The sequence below is a fragment of the Buteo buteo genome, chromosome 6, assembly GCF_964188355.1.
Source record: "Buteo buteo chromosome 6, bButBut1.hap1.1, whole genome shotgun sequence".
NCBI lineage: Eukaryota > Metazoa > Chordata > Aves > Accipitriformes > Accipitridae > Buteo > Buteo buteo.
In genome coordinates, this window is record NC_134176.1 from 19,470,042 (window position 1) to 19,488,155 (window position 18,114).

Genomic DNA, 18,114 nt, shown 5'->3' on the forward strand with positions numbered 1-18,114 from the left:
CTGCTTCTACTGTACATGATAGAAGTATGATAATCAGTCATTTCATGTTTTCTTTTTTACTAATTAAAGATGGAAAAAAATGAGCTGGCTGACCAATGTCTGTGCTTAGTTAGCACTTCCCCTGCTTCTTTTCCCCAAAACTGCTGTTGTTTTGTTACTGTTGATGGAGAAAGCTGCTAGGACCTGTAATCTACTTCTGTTCTAGACAGTTCTTGCAAACGTTTCTTTGGTTCTCTGTTACCTGTTGTTTTCACTAATTCTTTGATGGCTACATTAGGAGCACCTTCATGCTTTAAAGTATCTTTTCTTTGACCTGTGAGATTCCATTCAGCTTATTCTGTTAAAGTACTAAATCACTTTTTCTCTTGATTTGCTCAGGATAATGTTGGGTGTGCACCTCAATAATATTCAGTAAGTTAATATTTAGAGGGGGCTGTTGCCACTGTAACATCATCCCACTGGATTGTCAGAAGCTGCTTCCTTTTTAATGAGGGGTAGGGAGGGCCACCGGTTAGGCAGCTGGGCTGCCATAGAGGACAGAAATTGAATTTCCTTCTATTACCTCACCTCCTTCCCCAGCAACCGCTACTGAGACTCCAAGTTTTGCTCTCTAGATTAATGCTGTTGCCCACCAATGGAGCAATCTTGTAGTTTAAATAATAGCACTGTCCTCTTAAAGAGCCAAAAGTTTAGAGTTCAATCATAATTATCATGCAGGATGGGAGATTTGGTATAGTTACACAGATAAAGCTCGAGTTATACTTCCAGTCATTTGAAAAACTGCAAGATTATCTGTAGTGTTTAAAAACTCTTAGAAAGCAGGATAGAGAGGAACCTCAGTTTAAAAGGACAGTGTTTAGATTGGAAAGTGCAGTTCTTGAAAATAGGAAAATGCCAGATTTACAGCTGATCACACATTCTGCCCTCTTACAGAAGCGTTATGACTCAGTCTTGAATTACTTGTTTTCGTACTGTTCTCACAGTTCACTTTCTCACTTGGAGCAAAGAATAAATCCATGAGGAGCAAAATTAGATTTTGCAGTTAGTGTAAGCCCTGCATGTTCTGATATGTTGATGCTTGATTTTTCTTAGAGTAAATTTTATTGTTAATACTAGTATTAACAGTCATATCTCAATGCCCATGCCAAGGTTTGGTACGCAGCAGAAGCATATAATAGGAGAGAGACAGTCTTGGAGCTAAGTGTACGCAAAGCAGGGGAGAAATTGATGAATCTAAAGATGACAGATTGCATACAGGCAGTGACAAAGTCAGGACTAGAACCCTGGACTTCTGATTCACTGGAAGGTGCCCTGAAGTTGTTGGCCACCCTGAAACCTGAGAGATGAAAGGCCTTACTAATCTTTTCCTCTTGTCCTCAGTCCAGTCGTATTTATGTCCAACTGTAACAATTTGATTTGACCATAGGTATATGATTGTCAGAATTGCATTCCATTAGCCAAATTCTTCATGATCCCATGGAAGACAGGGAGAAGGGGAGATTTGGTTTCTGAAAGCCGTGTCTTGGGGACTTTGGATCCTTATCCTTGAAGGATCTGTATAGGACATTAGGCACAAAAGTCTTGGGCTTTCTTTAAAGCCTTTTAAAAACAGTCTTTATATTCATGAGAAGAGCTGATGACAGTCCTGCTGTGCCACAGGCATAATTGAAGTACTCAGTTGTTCCTGCTGATCCTTAAGCAGCATCTGTCAGTCTTCAGATACAGAAATTGCAGCCAGATAAGTGATTGTAGGGTCTGGAAAACCTAAGTTGAGCCAGGTAGTGTCTGTACAACAGCAAAAATGATTTTTCTATGTTTTGTTTTGGTTGTCCCTGCCCAAAACAACAGGTGGAATTCTTTGAACCCTTTTGGGATAGCGGAGAACCACGAATTGGAGAAAAAGGAGCAAGAGGCTGGAAGGCATGGATGCATCAACAAGAAAAGGGTGGCTGGATTGCTCTTAAGCCTGGTATGCCTATGTCAATATGCGTAGTTGTATGCCCATGTGTTCTTCTAAACATTTTGATTAGAATGATACAAGCTGTTTCTTTTCATGTTTTTGCATGCAAGTTTTAGAAAATATTTACCAAGATTAAGATAAAGTATTTCACACTTCACAGGAGAAGCATGTGTTGAGTGTTCAGTGTACGATATTGTTTATGGAATCTTGTTGTCCTTCCTAGGGATGAGAATTAAGGGAGGCGATGGCATATCCTCCACCCTGTGCTGAAAAGGCTAAAGGTGTGAGACCCATGCCTATCTTAAGTGGAAAGAAGCTACTTCCCTTAAGACCCTTTCATCATATTGGTAGACCAGGTGGGATTATAGTATTAGATGACAGTTGCCTCAAGGATTCCTCACTTAATGATTCTATTTCTAGAATCAAACTTCACTCTCGTACAGCAAATATGTAGTAGAAATAGGAGGAAAACCTTTCCTTTCTCTTTGTGATGTAGAAAATTGAAGGAATTGCATCTTTACTTGGCCGGAGTGCTTCTGGGTGAGCAGGGATGTAGAAAATGCCTCCCTGCTGCTTAGTCCACATGGTTTCTGGTCTACAGTGCTTCCGTTAATATCAAGGACTATTTCTCAAACAGATACATCTTGAAGGGAAGCAGGGGGTTGGAATGTATCTGACCAAAGATGAGCTGTCCCTGCTTTTGCTGTTCCTGCTGCTGTAGCAACTCTAATGAAGCAAGTTTGGTTCTGCTTTTAGTAAACAAAGAGACTGAAAAATGATCCTGCGCTTCCCTTGTCCCTGGATTAAGATGGAATTTCCTTGCCCCTTAACTGATGTCAGCAGTTCCACTGCTGATGGCTATAGACATTTCGCCCACAAATTGAGAAGGCTCAGTATAGAGAGAGGACCACTGCCAGTCTTGGGCAGGTCCAACATATATCAATGCTTTTCCCCATGTGTGTCAAGCCCAAAAGTGCAATCTATGATTCAGTGTAATCTCTAAAACGGTCTATTTTTTTCAAACTTTGGTGAGATCGTGGAAATGTTGTCATTTTTTGTGAGTTGCTGACTAAAGGAGAGGCTACAGGTCACAAAAAATATAGAGAGATTAAAAATCTTGCCACTACCTGTTTGTTTGTTTTACCTGAAATTTAAAAATTGGGAGTGGGAGTGTTTCACCTAGTTAATGGCAAATGTCAGGATCATGAATTTGGAGGTGGCATAGAAATGGCCTGATTTTTGTACCAATAAAAAAATAGTGCAGGTAACCTTAAATTTTGAGGACTTTTTTCCTCAACAAGAAAGAAAAAAGTATTTGAAAAATCTATACCAGCTTTCCCTTAGTCTACAGGTGCTCATAGTTTCAGCACAGAATTAATATATTTCTGTTACAGAAAAAATACACTAATTGTATCTAATAGTCCAGAAAGATCATCATAAAAGTGGGATGTGGTTAAGTGCTTTCTTTTGTGTGTGTTTAACTATGTTGGTTGTTTTAATTACACATTAATTAAAATGTTGAAAATATCAGGTATTTTAAAGCAACATTGCCAAGCTTGGTTTGTGATGTTTAACATTATTTTACTCACAGTGGTTTTCTCAAAGTGTTTTATGCACATGAGTAATTCATAGAGCACATATGAGATTGTATGTCTGGGTATGAAGTGAAGAACCTAAGTTTCACAGAAAGATGACTGACTCTTGGCTGTTGCTTGCAGACTACTGTTGATAAAAGTGTTCCACAGCCTGTCAGTGTTTTCTTTTCTCCTCTGTGAGGAAGTTTGAGTGCTGACACTGATTCACTGGTTCAAAAAGTTTGGAAACCTCCTACTCCTACAGAGTTGGTGTCAAAACCCAGAACTGTGATGTGGAAATTTTCAGCTCTGTCTTGTGTTTTTCAGCTCTGTCTTGTGTTTGTCTTATTAACACTGTGTTTGTTTACATTTTTAAAGTAGTTAAATTATGTATCAAGTCTGGCCTTTAGATTTGGTGGATGAGTTTTTCTTTTATAATTTTGTGTGTGTATGTGTGTGTATGTCTTGATTTGGTTTTAGATGATGATGATGATGATGAAGAGATAGATGAGGATCAAGAAATAAAGGATAAAAGTCTCCCCAAGTGGCATATTTGGTTGGATATTGAATATTCTCGCGAAGCAAGGCATTGGTTACCTTGGAGGCCAGACAAAACCAAAAAGGAAACTGAAGAAGATTGTGAGGATCCAGAAAGACAGGTCACTGTGATATAATAAAACAAGGGGAGATGATAAGGCGAATTATCCTTTCATTTGAATTTATTGTCAATGGCTATTTTAGAGGAGTAGTTCTTTTCTTTGTTTGGAAAAAGTTCTTTTCTTTGTGTGGAATTCAAAATTTACCTGAGGTTTTGTGTGGAGACTTCTGAAATCCACGGGAAGCTCATGGTAAACTTTGGAAAGTGCTGTAGGCAAATAGTGTGTCTTTGCTGTTCTGTCATTTCTCTCATCCGTATGTGGAAATGTCACAGAAATCTGTGTTTAAGAAGATATATGCATTAAATAAACAAAGGTTTTGTTGCCTTCAAGTCAGATAGTTGGATTTATTTAACTTTTTTTTTCTTCTTGGGAGATAATTCAAGCCAGACATTGATTTTCAAATAAAAATGTGTTAAATGGCCTAAGCTATAGTATCTTTCAGACCTTTAGTGTGTAAGTTTTCTGTGGAGGCCTTTGATACTTAAGGGCAAAGAAATCTCTTGATAGCAGATTTATAGTCTGACTGGAAGAACACATTGCTTGTTTAACTTGTCTGTTTTTAATTTGAATGACATTCTGTTACCATTTAATAGTAATTATAAATCTTTATTGACTTGAATGACAGGTTTGCTATTTTTATTTGATTGCATAAATTAATGGAGTTTGTTTTAATTTGGATTTTTTTAAGGTATTGTTTGATGATCTTGGACCATCTTTAATCCAGCTTTCTAATCCAGATCTTCAACGTCAACTACTGTACTCATTTTTGCAATTCCTGGGAGTTCCATGTACAAGTAAACTCTTTCCTTCCAACCTCTATATTGCCATGGATGAAAATAACATCTTTGAGAGTGTGCTTTCTGATGAAAAGCCACTGACTTCTGTTAGTTTTCCACTTTCTGGATTCAACAGTATTGGTCATATGGACACGATGCTACGAGGGAGACATCACATAGGCCACTATAAAGAAGGAGAGGAGTTCATACAGAATGTTTTTCATGTTCTATTCCTGCTATTTTCAGGAAAGGAAAAGTCTAACCTGTCCATTTGTTGGTTACAGTATGAAATATCTAAGGTAATGAGGAATCTGCATATAATCACATTTGTGATGAGTGGCTTTCTTGTGTATTAATATTTATATGGAATTAAAATAAATATTCATTTTCTTTAGTACATGTTACACAGTGGCATACATGTGACAAAATCTTTTTTGCAATTTTGGATAAATGTTATTATATGATACTTTGTATGCTAGACAGGAATGGATGCAAGTAATTTTTTTACGAGGCCAAGTGAGTCAGCCAAGTGCTTTTACCAAACTATTCTAAGTGCGTAATCCTCAATACCATGATAAGAGCACCTTATCAAGAAACTTACTACTTCCTATACAAGTTACATTTGTAGTGTTATTGAAGGAAATAACACCTTTTCACTTGACTATGGATTTATTTAAGTAAAAATGCTCTAATAGATGCCCACAGAAGGATGAGAGTCCAGGTTGTCTTCCTAATGCTTCAGAAAGTTTAGTATTGTGTTTCCTTATGGAGAAGTTCCCTGTCTCTTACCCAAATACTACCTGACCGGAAGATCTGTAATCTACCTATCCAATCTCCAGATCTGTCTGTCAGCACATTCCCCACTGTGAAAAGCTACTTGGAGGTTTAAGTGTGCTAGTCATAAGCTGTATCTAGCCAGACAGGATCATTTATTTTCCTTTCCTCAACTATTACAGGTTAGCAGCTCTTTATTTGAGCAGTTGGCCTTTTAAAAGAGAGAAATTTGTTATTACTTAATGGCAGTGGCAGGAGTAAGAATGATAAGCCTGTGTAATTTGGCTATGTTGGAGGGAGCTGACAACAGGCAGTTGTGACAACTTACAGTACTCAATAGCAACAGATCTGGCTGGTGGTGAAATATGGAACAATATGAAAACACAGTAATGAAATTAAAAAATGCTGTGAGTTGTGGTTTTTTCCTTTCTTCTCCCACCCCTCAAAATTTGTGCTGTTTATTCTGCCCTGCAGGTAGTTCAGTGTCTCCAAGCAAAAAATAAGAAGAAACTGAAAGCACAAGGGAGGAAGAGTAAAAAGTTGGCCAAGAATCTCCTTAAAGAACCTGACAACCGAAACCACCTATCTCTCTGGAAACTGTATGCCTACCTAGAATGGCTGCTTGGCAACATTGATGATGCCAGGAAGGTATTTGACACAGCTCTTTGCACGGCAGGGACAGGAGGATGCAAGAGTCCCCAGCTCTGCAGCCTCAGTCTGCTTTATGCTCAGCTGGAAGTGGAACTACTGGAAAGTACAGAAGGAGCTGTTATATCACGTGCTGTTCATATATTGACCAAATTGGCTGAAAGTGGACCATATGTGCCCTATAGTGGACAAGTGTTATCTGTGAATGTCTTGAAAGCTCGTAAAACATATGAGCATGCACTGCAAGATTATTTAAGTAAACCATCAGTTTCTGATCAGGATCAGGTCAGTGATGCTAATCAGCTGGTTAACTTGGTTGGTTGTTATGCACTGTTCCAGTATTTGACTGTTGGGATTGATGCTGCAGTATTAATATATGCACAGACTTCAGAAAAACTTGAAGCTCCTGGTCCACAGAAATGTGAAAATACTGGAGAGAATTTTGGCATTCAAAATTTTCCCACTGCTCTTGAAGCTATCACACTGCTGCATACGAATTTACTCAGATTCCACATGAAAATTAGTGTTTATCCTTTGAATCCTCTTCGAGAGGCACTAACGGAGGCTCTGAAAAGGTATCCTAGCAACCAATCTCTTTGGAGGTCATACATCCACATCCAAAGGAAGTCTCACAGTGCTAGCAAAGCACGAAGGTTTTTTGATGGTGTCACAAGGTCTACTAACTCTTTAGAGCCATGGCTGTTTGCAATCCAAGCAGAGCAGCTGAGAAAAAAACTCACTGAGAATGTCCAGAGGTAATACCTTGCAGCTCCTTATGATTATGCTTTTTTTGATCTGTCTCATCACTTAGCAGAGGAGAGAAAATGCTATCATAGTTCTTATTTTGCAGATGAAGAAGCTGTAGATAGGGAAGGTTGGTTGTTCAAGACTGAAGAGTAAGTCAGTGGCAGAATCTTGAATCGAATTGAAGACTTAGGTGATAGTCTCCTGTCCTTTCTGCTGGATCAGATTGTGTGTTGCTTTGTGTTTGATTACTTGCTACTGACATGAAGATGGTATGCATTTCTTTAAGTAATTTTTAGAGCCTGCTTAGATGGCCAAGGTAGACACTGTGAGCTTAGAAACTGCTGCATTTTAATACTACAGCAATAAGGAGTGTAATATGAAGCTACACGGCAGTTTCTGACTGAGCTCACTGCCCTACTTTACTCCTGGATCACAGAATACAGTTGTGGCAGATCTGTTTCCATAGTGAGTACTTGAGAGTTTAGTTTTCATATGGGGTTGTTGCTAGGTAGAAGACGCTGGAAATTTCCTGAATTTGCAGTGTTGTCTGGACTCAGACTTTTTGCTACTGGGAAAGGAGGAAGGGGTAGGAGATCTGGGGAATAGAGGTATGTGTTCATTCTTAAAGCTTAGTCTCTAACTGTTGTCTACTCGTGGCTTGGAGCTACCTATCCACTGCTACCTACGTATCTCTGATAACATTGGCAGCTAGGTTCTTTGTGTCTGCACATAGCAACAGAAATTTCCAGGGAAACGTTGTCTGGAAGCTTTACATAGCTGTAAGCTTACAATATTCACACTTGATGAAATTAAAGAATTATCAGTATGCTTTAAAATGATGGTGTGTCCACTGCTTTGATTGCCACAGTCTGGCAACAGGCATGCATACATGATAGCGACATTCCTGAGCTGTCAGTGTATGTCATCCTAAATTGTAGGAAGAATTCTACAGCCCCAAAACGTAAAGGAGGATTGTAAATTGATTAACTGTTAATTACAGACTGGCACTATGATAGGTTGTCATTGTAGTTACTGGAAACTGATGTTAAAATTCCAGAATGATGATTTTCTCTGTGACATTTAGTTCCCTTCCAGATTGTTCTCTGCTAGCATAGCCTTTCCTGTAGTTTATATTTGTATAGGGACAAGTTGGATGTTGCAAGAGCAGAGCTGAACTGCTGCAACAGAGAGATAAATGACCTGTCAGTCGTGCATAAAAACTAACGTTTTATGATGTTGTGACAAACTAAGAAAATGTCTGTACTATGTGTGACTGTTTCCTATTCTGTTTTGTATTTCTGCTTGTTTAAGTGCATGGAATTCATTTAAAGAAATGAACATGAAGGGTAAAACAGTAGCATATGTAAGTCAGTCTGAGGTACAATGCTCCAAATGTCTGACTCCATGCAGAGTAGATTACATCATTTTCCCTCATGGCAAAGGTTGAGATGAGAGGAAACATGACCTCAAAGACCCTTGGAAAAAGAGGCAAGTTAGGAGCAAGTATTAAGGGTGAGTGGAACAGGTTGGCAGGCTAAAAGGGTGCATGCAGACAGAAGTGATGTTGCCATTAGTGTTCCAGACTGTTTCTTCAAGCTCAAGCATCAAAAATAAGCCAGTTTGTATCAGCTGTAGGTAGAAATCAGTGCTTTGGTGAAAAATATGTACCTGCTTTTGTGTTATGCCTGGAACTTAGGGGATTTGAATCTCTGGGTGAAAAAGAAAATTATTATTGTAATCATGGTTGAGATCCAGAGCTGTAATCTAGGCCTTGATCCAAGACCAACGTATGGTCTTACAAAGGTGATCGGTAAATTTGAACAGGCTTGCCTGGGCATCAGAAGAAGGCTTGCTGACCTAGACTTGAATTTGGTTTGAGCTGCTGTGCCAAGCTTGGAATGATAAATGATCTTGAATGAAGACTAAGATAAGTGTTTTAAGATCATATGGTAATGGACTATTGTACTCAAAGAGAAATTACCTCCTCCAGTTGGACGGGGTTAATTTTTCAACTTGCTAAAATAATTTTTCACAAAAATACCTCATTTGTCTTTTTTGAACTGATTTTCCTACTTAGAAATGTGTTGATTATATTATCAAGTGCTAAAAATCTGGTTTATGACATTCAGAGTTTGTAGCATGAAATGCAAAAACCTGGCTGTATACAGTGCTATGTGAACAGAGACAGTACATTGATCTTTACCCTCCCTTACCTGGATATGGTCCTTTAGCTTGGGTTTAAGGGACTGTGGTTTCTTTTTTCTTCTGTGTTTCAGGGCAGATATTGGTGAAATACATTCTACTATTCCTGAAACTGGGTTAACAAATCGAATTGTAGCTCTATTCGAACATGCAGTTCAGAGTGAAAATGGTACCCATTGTCCACTGCTGTGGAGAATGTATTTGAACTTTCTGGTAAGAAGAGGAGTATTGGTTCTGGTTTTTTGGTGGTTTTTGTTTTGTTTTGCTTTGTTTTGGTTTTTTACCATATTTGGAATTTCTCATGAACACAGCTACAAGACTGTATAAAAAAAGGAATACTAAATACTGCTATACCTCTATGATTTGCAAGGTGATATGTTTCAATTGTAATGCTCCTTATTGCTGGGAATATTAAGGAAAATGTAATTCACATGGATTAGGAGTAATAGCTTCTGACAGTGTAGTGTTAATACAGATACAAGTTATTGTGGTTAATACAGGCAAGTTATTGTGGCTGCCATCTTATATAGATAAAAAATATGTCATAAGATGTCAATAGATGAATTCCATCCAAGTCTTACTCACAACATAAAGGTATGTGGGCAGGGGAGCAAAATTTAAGAGGAAGCAAATTGTAGGAGCTTAGGATTTTATTATTTTTACATAAGTAAAATCAGCAAAGATGACTTGTATTTATGTTTTAGACCTACTTTAGGGTTCTGTAAGGAAATTATAAGGACTTTGAAATTTCAGTCAAATCTAGATCCTGATTTTGTATAACTTCACAGAATCACAGAATAGTTGAGGTTGGAAGGGACCTCTGGAGGTCATCTTGTCCAACTCCACTGTTAAGCAGGGCCACCTAGAGCCAGTTGTCCATGACAATGTCTAGATACCTTTTGAATACATCCAAGGATGGAGACTGCAGAACTCTCCAGGCAACCCATGCCAGGGCTCAGTAACCCTCACAGTAAAAAAAAGTGTTTCCTGGTGTTCTAACAGAGCCTCCTGTGTTTCAGTTTGTGTGCATTGCTTCTGGTCCTGTCACTGGGCACTACTAAAAAGAGCCTGGCTCCCTCTTCTTTACATCCTTGCTTCAGGTGTTTATACACATTGATAAGACTTGCCCCAAGCCTTCTCTTCTCTAGGCTAAACAGTCCCTGCTCTCTCAGCCTCTCCTTATAGGAGAGATGCCCTAGTCCCTTAGTTATCTCAGTGGCCCTTCATTGAACTCTCTCCAGTACGTGCACATCTGTCTTTTACTAGGAAGCCAATAACTGGGCACAGGACACCAGGTATGGCCTCACCAGTGTAGAGGGGAAGGATCACTTCCCTCAACCTGCTGGTAATGCTTTGCCTAATGGCAGCCCAGAATACCATTAGTGCTTCTTTGCTGCAAGAGCACATTGCTGGCTCCTATTCAACTCTGTGTCTACCAGGAACTCCCAGGTCCTTTTCTGCCAAGCTGCTTTTCAGCTGGGTGGCCTCCAGCATATATTGGTGCATAGGGTTGTTCCTCCCCAGGTGCAGGACTTTCCACTTCCCCTTGTTGCTGAGGTTCCTGTCAGCTCATTTCTCCAGCTTGTTGTGGTCCCTCTGGATGGCAGCATGACCCTCAGGTGTATCAGCCACTCCTCTCAGTTTTATGTCATCTGTAAGCTTGCTGAAGGTATACTTGGCTCCATCAGCCAGATCATTAACAAAATTGTTAAATGGGATTGGACCCAATATTGACCCCAGGGGTACACTGCTAGTTACTGGCCTCCAACTAGACTTTGTTCTACTGATCACCACCCTCTGGGCCCAGACACTGAGCCAGTTTTCAATCCACCTCACTGTCTGCTCATCCAGTTCTTCCATCAACTGCTTGTCTAGGAGGATCTTATGGGAGACAGTGTCAAAGGCCTTACTGAAGTCAGATAGACAGTGTCCACTGCTCTCCCCTCATCCACCAGGCCAGTCATTTCATCATAGCAGTTCATCAAGCTGGTCAAGCATGACTTTTAGTGAATTCATGCTGGTTACTTCTGACTATTTTCTTTTTGGTTTTGTGCCTGGAAATGGTTTCCAGGATTAGCTGCTCCATCACCTTCCCAGGCATCACAGTGAGGCTGACTGGCCTGTAGTTCCCTGGGTCCTCCTCCTTGCCCTTCTTGAAGATAGGAGTGACATTTGACTTTCTTCAGTCTTTGGGCACTTCTCCCACTTGCTGTGATCAAAGATTGCCAAGAGTGACCTTGCAATGACATCTGCCAGCAAGGTGCAGTCCACATGCAAAATAAATGCATGGTAAGGAAAACATAGCTATAGCTTTTATAATTTGCCTTGAATTTTCACAGTCTTTTTGAAATCTTAAAAGCTGCGTATAAAGGTTATGCTAACTGGCATTGCAGAATAACACCGAAAAGTAATAATCTTAGTTTCTTCCATAGTTCACCACAAAAGTACATAAATAAAATCAGCTTCTCGTAGGCAGTTTTGACACTTTGGTTCTTTTCATGCTTCTCCAAAGTACAATATGGAATATGAAAACAGAAAAGAAATGCTTGGAACTCATGTAAGGGCAGTTTCATTCCCCAGTATTACTCCTCTGTTCACATCCTCTGATGTAGTAAGTTGTCAGGGGAACAGCAGTTAGCAGGCTGTGAAATACGGGGGAGGCAGAGGAAGGAGAGACTCTTGTGTTTGATGAGATCTCTTGTGTGGGACTATTACTGTGACCATTTCTACACAAATACATGCTTGTAAATATTCTATAGAACTTTTTATATAGGAATGTACAATTGATTTACTGTTGTTCTTTGCAAACTACTAACAAGACTCCAGTATGCACAAATGCTAAAGTAAAATCACCCAGTATATGTTTTAGCACTAATGATTAATTCATGTAAGATATCTTTTGCACAAGAACAAGAAGGAATATTTGTTAGGTGCTAATACAATGGAGGAAAATAATACTTTTACAGTAAGAACTTTGAATAACATTGTTCAGAGAAGCAAAATCAATTAGAAACATTAAAATTTTCAGATATAGTCATAGAAAAAGAAGTTATGATTGTCCAGTGTTACCCTAAGTTCTGTGAATCTCTGTTTTCTCTTGTCTAGATGTTGAGTCTTCAGTATTTTGGGCAAAAGCTTCTCACTGTTTAAAAACAAAACTTTTATATAGATTTTAAAACAGACTATTTATCTTAAATTCCTATTTATTTTTTGCGAAGTCATGCTTGACCAATCTGGTAACCTATGATGAGATGACTAGCTCAGTGGATAAAGGGACAGCAGTGGATGTTGTTTATCTCAACTTAAGCAAGCCTCTTTTTTCCACTGCCTCCCTTAACATCCTCATAGGCAAGCTGGTGAAACATGGACAGTGGACAGTGAGGTGGACTGAGATCTGGCTGAACTGCCAGGCTCAAACAGTTGTAATCATCAGTGTGAACTCCTGTTGCAGGCCACCCACTGGTGCTGTACCCCAGGGATTGATACTGGGACCAGCATCTTCATTAATGACCTGGATGATGAGAGTGTACTGTCAGCAAGTTTGCAGATGATACAAAATCAAGCGGAGTGGCTGATGCACCATATTCTGCTGTTGGCCTGTCCAGGTCCCTTTGAATAGCCAAGAACCATGAAGATGAATAAGGGGTTGGAGCATGCGTTGTACAGGGAGAGGCTGGGAGACTTGCGATTGATTGTTCAGCCTGGAGAAGTGAAGGCTCCTGGAAGATACTGTCAATGTATATAAATACCTCATGTGAGGGTGTGAAGACAGAGCCAGACTCTTTGCAGTGCTGCCTAGTGACAGGACAAGAGGCGATGGCCACAAATTGAAATACAGAAAATTCCATTTAAACATAAGAAAAAGCTTTTTTTTTTTTTTTTTTTTTTACTGAGGGTGATGAAACACCAGAACAGGTTGTCCAGTTGTTATGGAGTCTCCATCTGTGGAGATCGTCAAAACCCAACTGGACATGGTTCTGAGCAGCCTGCTTTTGCTGACCCTGCTTTGAGCAGAGGGGTTGGAGCAGATGGTCTCCAGAGGTCCTTCCCAACCTCTGTGATTCTGTGAAGAACTTAGAGGCAGAACGCTACTGAAAGTTCTTTGCAGAGCTGCAGAAGATGGGTCTGCATCTTAGTACATAGCTCTGACAGCAGGGTTTCCAGTAAGTGAGATGCATTGCTGTTCACTAGAGGGAGATCATGACACCAGAAGAGCACAGGTTTCTACACCAAATGTATCAATAACATGAAAAAGAATTTCTAGATTTTAAGAATTGACAAGGGAACCTGCTGGTTTTTAGCAGCAGTACTGGTGTAGTCAGAACAAGAGAAAATGTAAACTCATGAGTGAAGATCTCTTCTTCTTCAGACATCTCAAAACATTTAAGGTATTTTCAGTATTTTGGAATTACTTCGTTTTTTGGATTTGCCATAATATCCCCTGTTTGTTAAGTGTTTTTTAAAGTACCCCAATTAAAGAGATTTCTTCACAAGAAATCGTAATTACTTCTGCCTGTAACTGGGATGACTGAAGCTAAGGAGACTGTTCAGCACTCTGACCTCTGCTACCCTTCTCTTTTTAAACTTCATGATAGTTGTGTGGTCTGTACTTGTATCACATAGTTGAACGAGTACTTTGAGGAAGAATTTTTAACTCCTTCCAGATAGATGCTACTTTGACATAGCTGGTTTTGTATGTAAAGGGATTCAGCCTTAACAAGTTTCTGCTGAGTAAGAAAAAGTATGCGTGCGATCTCTTCAGTGCACAAAAATAATGTATTATCACCTTCACTGTACCAAAGATGCGCTTGTGTAGTACACGTATAGCATATCAGGCGTAAGTTTTGGTTAATGATTTGCACTCTTGCCCATTGCAGTATTATTGTCAAATATAGGCAAAGGCATTGAGTTTAACTGAAATACTCAGCGGAGGGTCTTTCTGCTAGTCTTTGTTCTATTACTTGTCTTACAAATAAAGCCCTGAAACTCCTTAAAGACATCTCTTCGATTACATTGAAGAGTGTAACCAGTGTCACCAGTGTAACCTGTCCAATTGCACAGCTACCACAATATATAGCAATAAGGATTCCTCAGCAGAATAACACTGAGCTTTTCAGCAGTAATTTCTTTGTCTCAGAGATAATTGGTTTATTATTTCAGCTATTACTGAATTAACTATGAACATTTATTTCTCACACAGGCTTCACTAGGAAAAAAAGAAAAAAGTAAAGGATTGTTTTATAAAGCCCTTCAAAACTGTCCTTGGGCAAAGGTAAGCACAGAAAAAATATAAACCTGTCATCATACACTAATTTTTTAAATTCTGTATTTGAAAAAAAAGAAAAAAGTTAGACTTTAGTAGTTGTTGTAATGAGTTATATGCAAATGAAAGGAGAGATTTCTGAAGGAGAAGCACTGTAAGATTTTCTACAGAGAAGAGATGCATCTGAAGTAGAAACAAACGTAGTGGTCAGTGCTGTTTGTGTTTAAGAACAGAAGGGTGTTGCATTGCATGAGGCAAGGAAATAATAAATTCCTCTCTGTGTGATCTAAAAGTGATAATGCCTTTCAGACTGTGTTCTGTCATAAGCATGGTAGTAGCAGAAGTACATAGGCAAATAAAAATGTGTTTAGTTAATAGTATAATAAATTATTCAGGATAACCTGTAACTCCTCAGGTAACATCTATATATACTGCAAATGCTCCAGTGCCATCTTGACCTATATTTTATCTTTTTGAATAAAATTATTTAGTAAGAGTTGGAAAAGACTTGATTAAACATCTACATTGCTGTCACTGCAGAAGTACTAATTCTGCTTGTATTATTTTAAAGTAGTACATGATATCTTATGTTCTTGTTACAGAGTTGTTTGTATATCTATGTACTACTTTATACTATGTTTCTTGCTGTGATAGAAAGATGGCACAGAATATGTTTCTTTGTCTTTCTAGGTACTCTATATGGATGCAGTAGAGTACTTCCCTGATGATCTGCAAGAGACACTTGATCTAATGACTGAAAAAGAACTGAGAGTGCGGGTACCTATGGAAGAGCTGGATCTGCTATTAGAGGTTTAAAAGAAGACTGTAGATGAGTGGAGAAAGTACAGAAGCTAGTTCCAAAACTAACAGTTAGACCTGTCTCTCTTCAAACGGGAAGTCTGTTGGGACTTGGGTTATTTCTTTTGGTGTTTTTTTTTGTGTTTTGTTTTGTTTGTTTGGGTTTTTTTAAGCTTTTATATAAATTACTATCAAAATGGAGTTCTATTAGCTGCAAGTATTCTGGAATCAAGTACTGCATTTTACCCACAAAAATGCATCCGTTTCTCTGAATTATTGCTGGCTCCCACAGAAGGATACCCTCTTATAAATAGCCTCCTGTTGAATGCTGCCCACATTTCTTATTCTATTGTTTGAAATTACATTCCCTAGAGTTCAGTGGAGATTCAGTACATGCCAGCTATGGTTTGGTGAGCAGCACAGGAAATAAACATCTGCCAGATGGATGCTCCACTGTCCTCCAGTTGGCAGACTTCAGTAATTTCCTTCAGCTTGGTATGCATGCATGTGTATATATAACTACCAAGTCAAACAGCCGTTACATCTGTATATATACTGTTAGTAAAAGCTAAATCTTTGCTTGAGCGGGCACCTATTTTGGTCTTTATATTTGTATGTTTTGACAGAAGACCATTTTCATATGAATATTTATGAAAAATACACCTGAATATTTTAAAATTCAAAAGGAACTTGAGTTATTTTTTATTTCTTAATTTAATAGAACTGTGAGTGTATTAAAAATGAAAATGTATCCGTAAGGCATCTCTAAGCAGCTCGCTTTTAAACAAGTTCCTGTAATTGATTACTCGCTTTTGACCCAAATACAGGCAATCACCGTAAGAGAAGTAGAGGTCTGGTCTGTATTTAATCCTCACCAAAGAAGGCAGAGTAGTCAAAACATGATTGTTCAATTAGTAGCTTCTATTCCAAGAGTCTTCAGGCAAGCTCCTGGAGAAGTAATATGAAATATGGTAACAATTTAAAGATACAGTTATGTTATATATTTATTTTATAAGACAGAATATGCTGAAATATGTAAAAGACTGTTTAGCATCCCTGCTCTTGAGACCCAAGTACTCAGAAACCGCATCTTCATCTGAGGAGAGGGTACCTGTAGCCACTGAATACCTGAAACTGTTTCAGAGGTTTTTCAGGAGAAAACTAACTGTCACTAACAGCACTAAAACAATTGGGATCATCCAGCTGGTGAGATCTGATGACACGGAAAACCAGGGCTGGAGAAAGCCATACAATCTATGGCTCAGTTTTGCCTGTAGCACCACAACACAAGATATAATACACTTTCGTTTAGGCTGCACTTCATTTATTCCTTTCTAAAATTATTTTCAATATTACAGGGAACATGCAGGATTTTAAATGGCATTACAGCACTTCTAAAGAGCCTTATAATATTGCTGTGGTTGCAAGTGATGCTGGCGTTGCTATAAAAGTAGTTGATTTTGAAAAAACATTTTATTTTTAAAATCCATGCTTCTTTCAGAAATGACAGAACTCCTGAATTGGAGGTAGGAGTTACTCTGTGCACTGAACAGTAACATCACAAATAGTGTGTGTGTTTTTGCTTTCCCATCAAAGCAGAATGCCATTTCCTCTGAAGACCTGGAAGGGACATGGAGAGGCGGAGAGCCAGGCTGTGTTCCTGCTCGTGTTTCTCTTCAGTGTCATAGAATTACAGAGCAGCCCAGGTTAGGAGGGACCTCAAAAGATCATCTGCTCCAACCTTTTGTGGGACAGGGAGCCTAGGTGAGATTATCTAGCACCCTGTCCAATCGTATCTTGAAAACCTCCAGTGATGGCACTGATGACTCTCGTTCCACTCACTTTTCTCTTCCATGCATCCCCTCCCCTGGGCCTTTTCCCTTGCACAGCTTCTCCGAGTGCAGCACTTGTGCTACTTCCTTCACTTGGGGTGGTCAGAGGCTGCTCACTTACTGGAGCTCCTGGATTAAGTCCTGGCTTTAATTCAGACCCCAGTAGCTTTTTCTGTCCTTTCGGGGAATATACTCGCCGTTCACTTTTCTCCTGATCTTTATTACTTTTGTCTTTTATCTTTGTGACTCAAGTTCAGGAATGTTGCAGAAAGTGGCAGAAGTTAAGTTCTGCTGCAAAAGGCAAGAATTTAATTTTCAAATATGTTTCTTTTTCAGTTACTGTTGTGGCAGACAGTGTACCAGAACATGGTTCTTGGTTTAGCTCAGTACATTGCAGCTTTCCTTCAGTTGGTTGAACCGACCTCTTTGTGGTTGTTGCTTCTAGCCAGCATTAACAGCCATGTCCCAAATAAAGCAAGCCTTGCTTGCCACACAGGTCATAAAGCTCTTCAGCCCTTCAAGCGTTGATGAGATCAACTGCCATGATTAGAAAGTGCTAAAAAATCACTGGCTTTTTGTGACCTTTTCAAAGAGACAGAACTCATAAGGTTTGTAAGAATGGGTAATAAAATGTTGCTTGTTTTTCTATCTCCAGATGAAAAACAAATCTATTTCAGGGTTCCTAGATTAAATAAAAGACTCCATTCATCTGTAGGGTTTGTTTTTAACAATGAACCACATAATTTTTACATAGAAAAACAAAATCTCTTGGCCTTGCTGGTACCATTGTTACAGCACTGGCAGTTATCAAAGGGATTGCTCTGTGTGTAACTCTCAAATGTCTGTTACTGGCCAGCCTTTGCTCCCACAGAAAGTTTCTA

The 18,114-nt window shown here is 39.1% G+C and overlaps 1 protein-coding gene across 12 annotated transcripts in view; it reads left to right on the forward strand.

Moving 5' to 3' along the window:
• The window catches only part of NRDE2 (NRDE-2, necessary for RNA interference, domain containing), a 35,882-nt gene extending 18,930 nt beyond the window's left edge, over positions 1–16,952 (forward strand). For 9 of the 12 annotated variants that reach the window (XM_075030000.1, XM_075029996.1, XM_075029997.1 and 6 more), the window contains 7 exons: positions 1,849–1,969; positions 4,015–4,193; positions 4,882–5,268; positions 6,218–7,146; positions 9,415–9,553; positions 14,541–14,612; positions 15,294–16,952. In XM_075030000.1, the coding sequence (XP_074886101.1) occupies positions 1,849–1,969; positions 4,015–4,193; positions 4,882–5,268; positions 6,218–7,146; positions 9,415–9,553; positions 14,541–14,612; positions 15,294–15,419 (1,953 nt within the window). In that variant the 3' untranslated portion in view covers positions 15,420–16,952. The remainder of the gene's footprint in view (positions 1–1,848; positions 1,970–4,014; positions 4,194–4,881; positions 5,269–6,217; positions 7,147–9,414; positions 9,554–14,540; positions 14,613–15,293) is intronic. The other 3 variants (XM_075029993.1, XR_012650697.1, XM_075030001.1) reach the window with 3 other exon arrangements.
• The last annotated feature ends 1,162 nt before the right edge of the window (positions 16,953–18,114 follow it).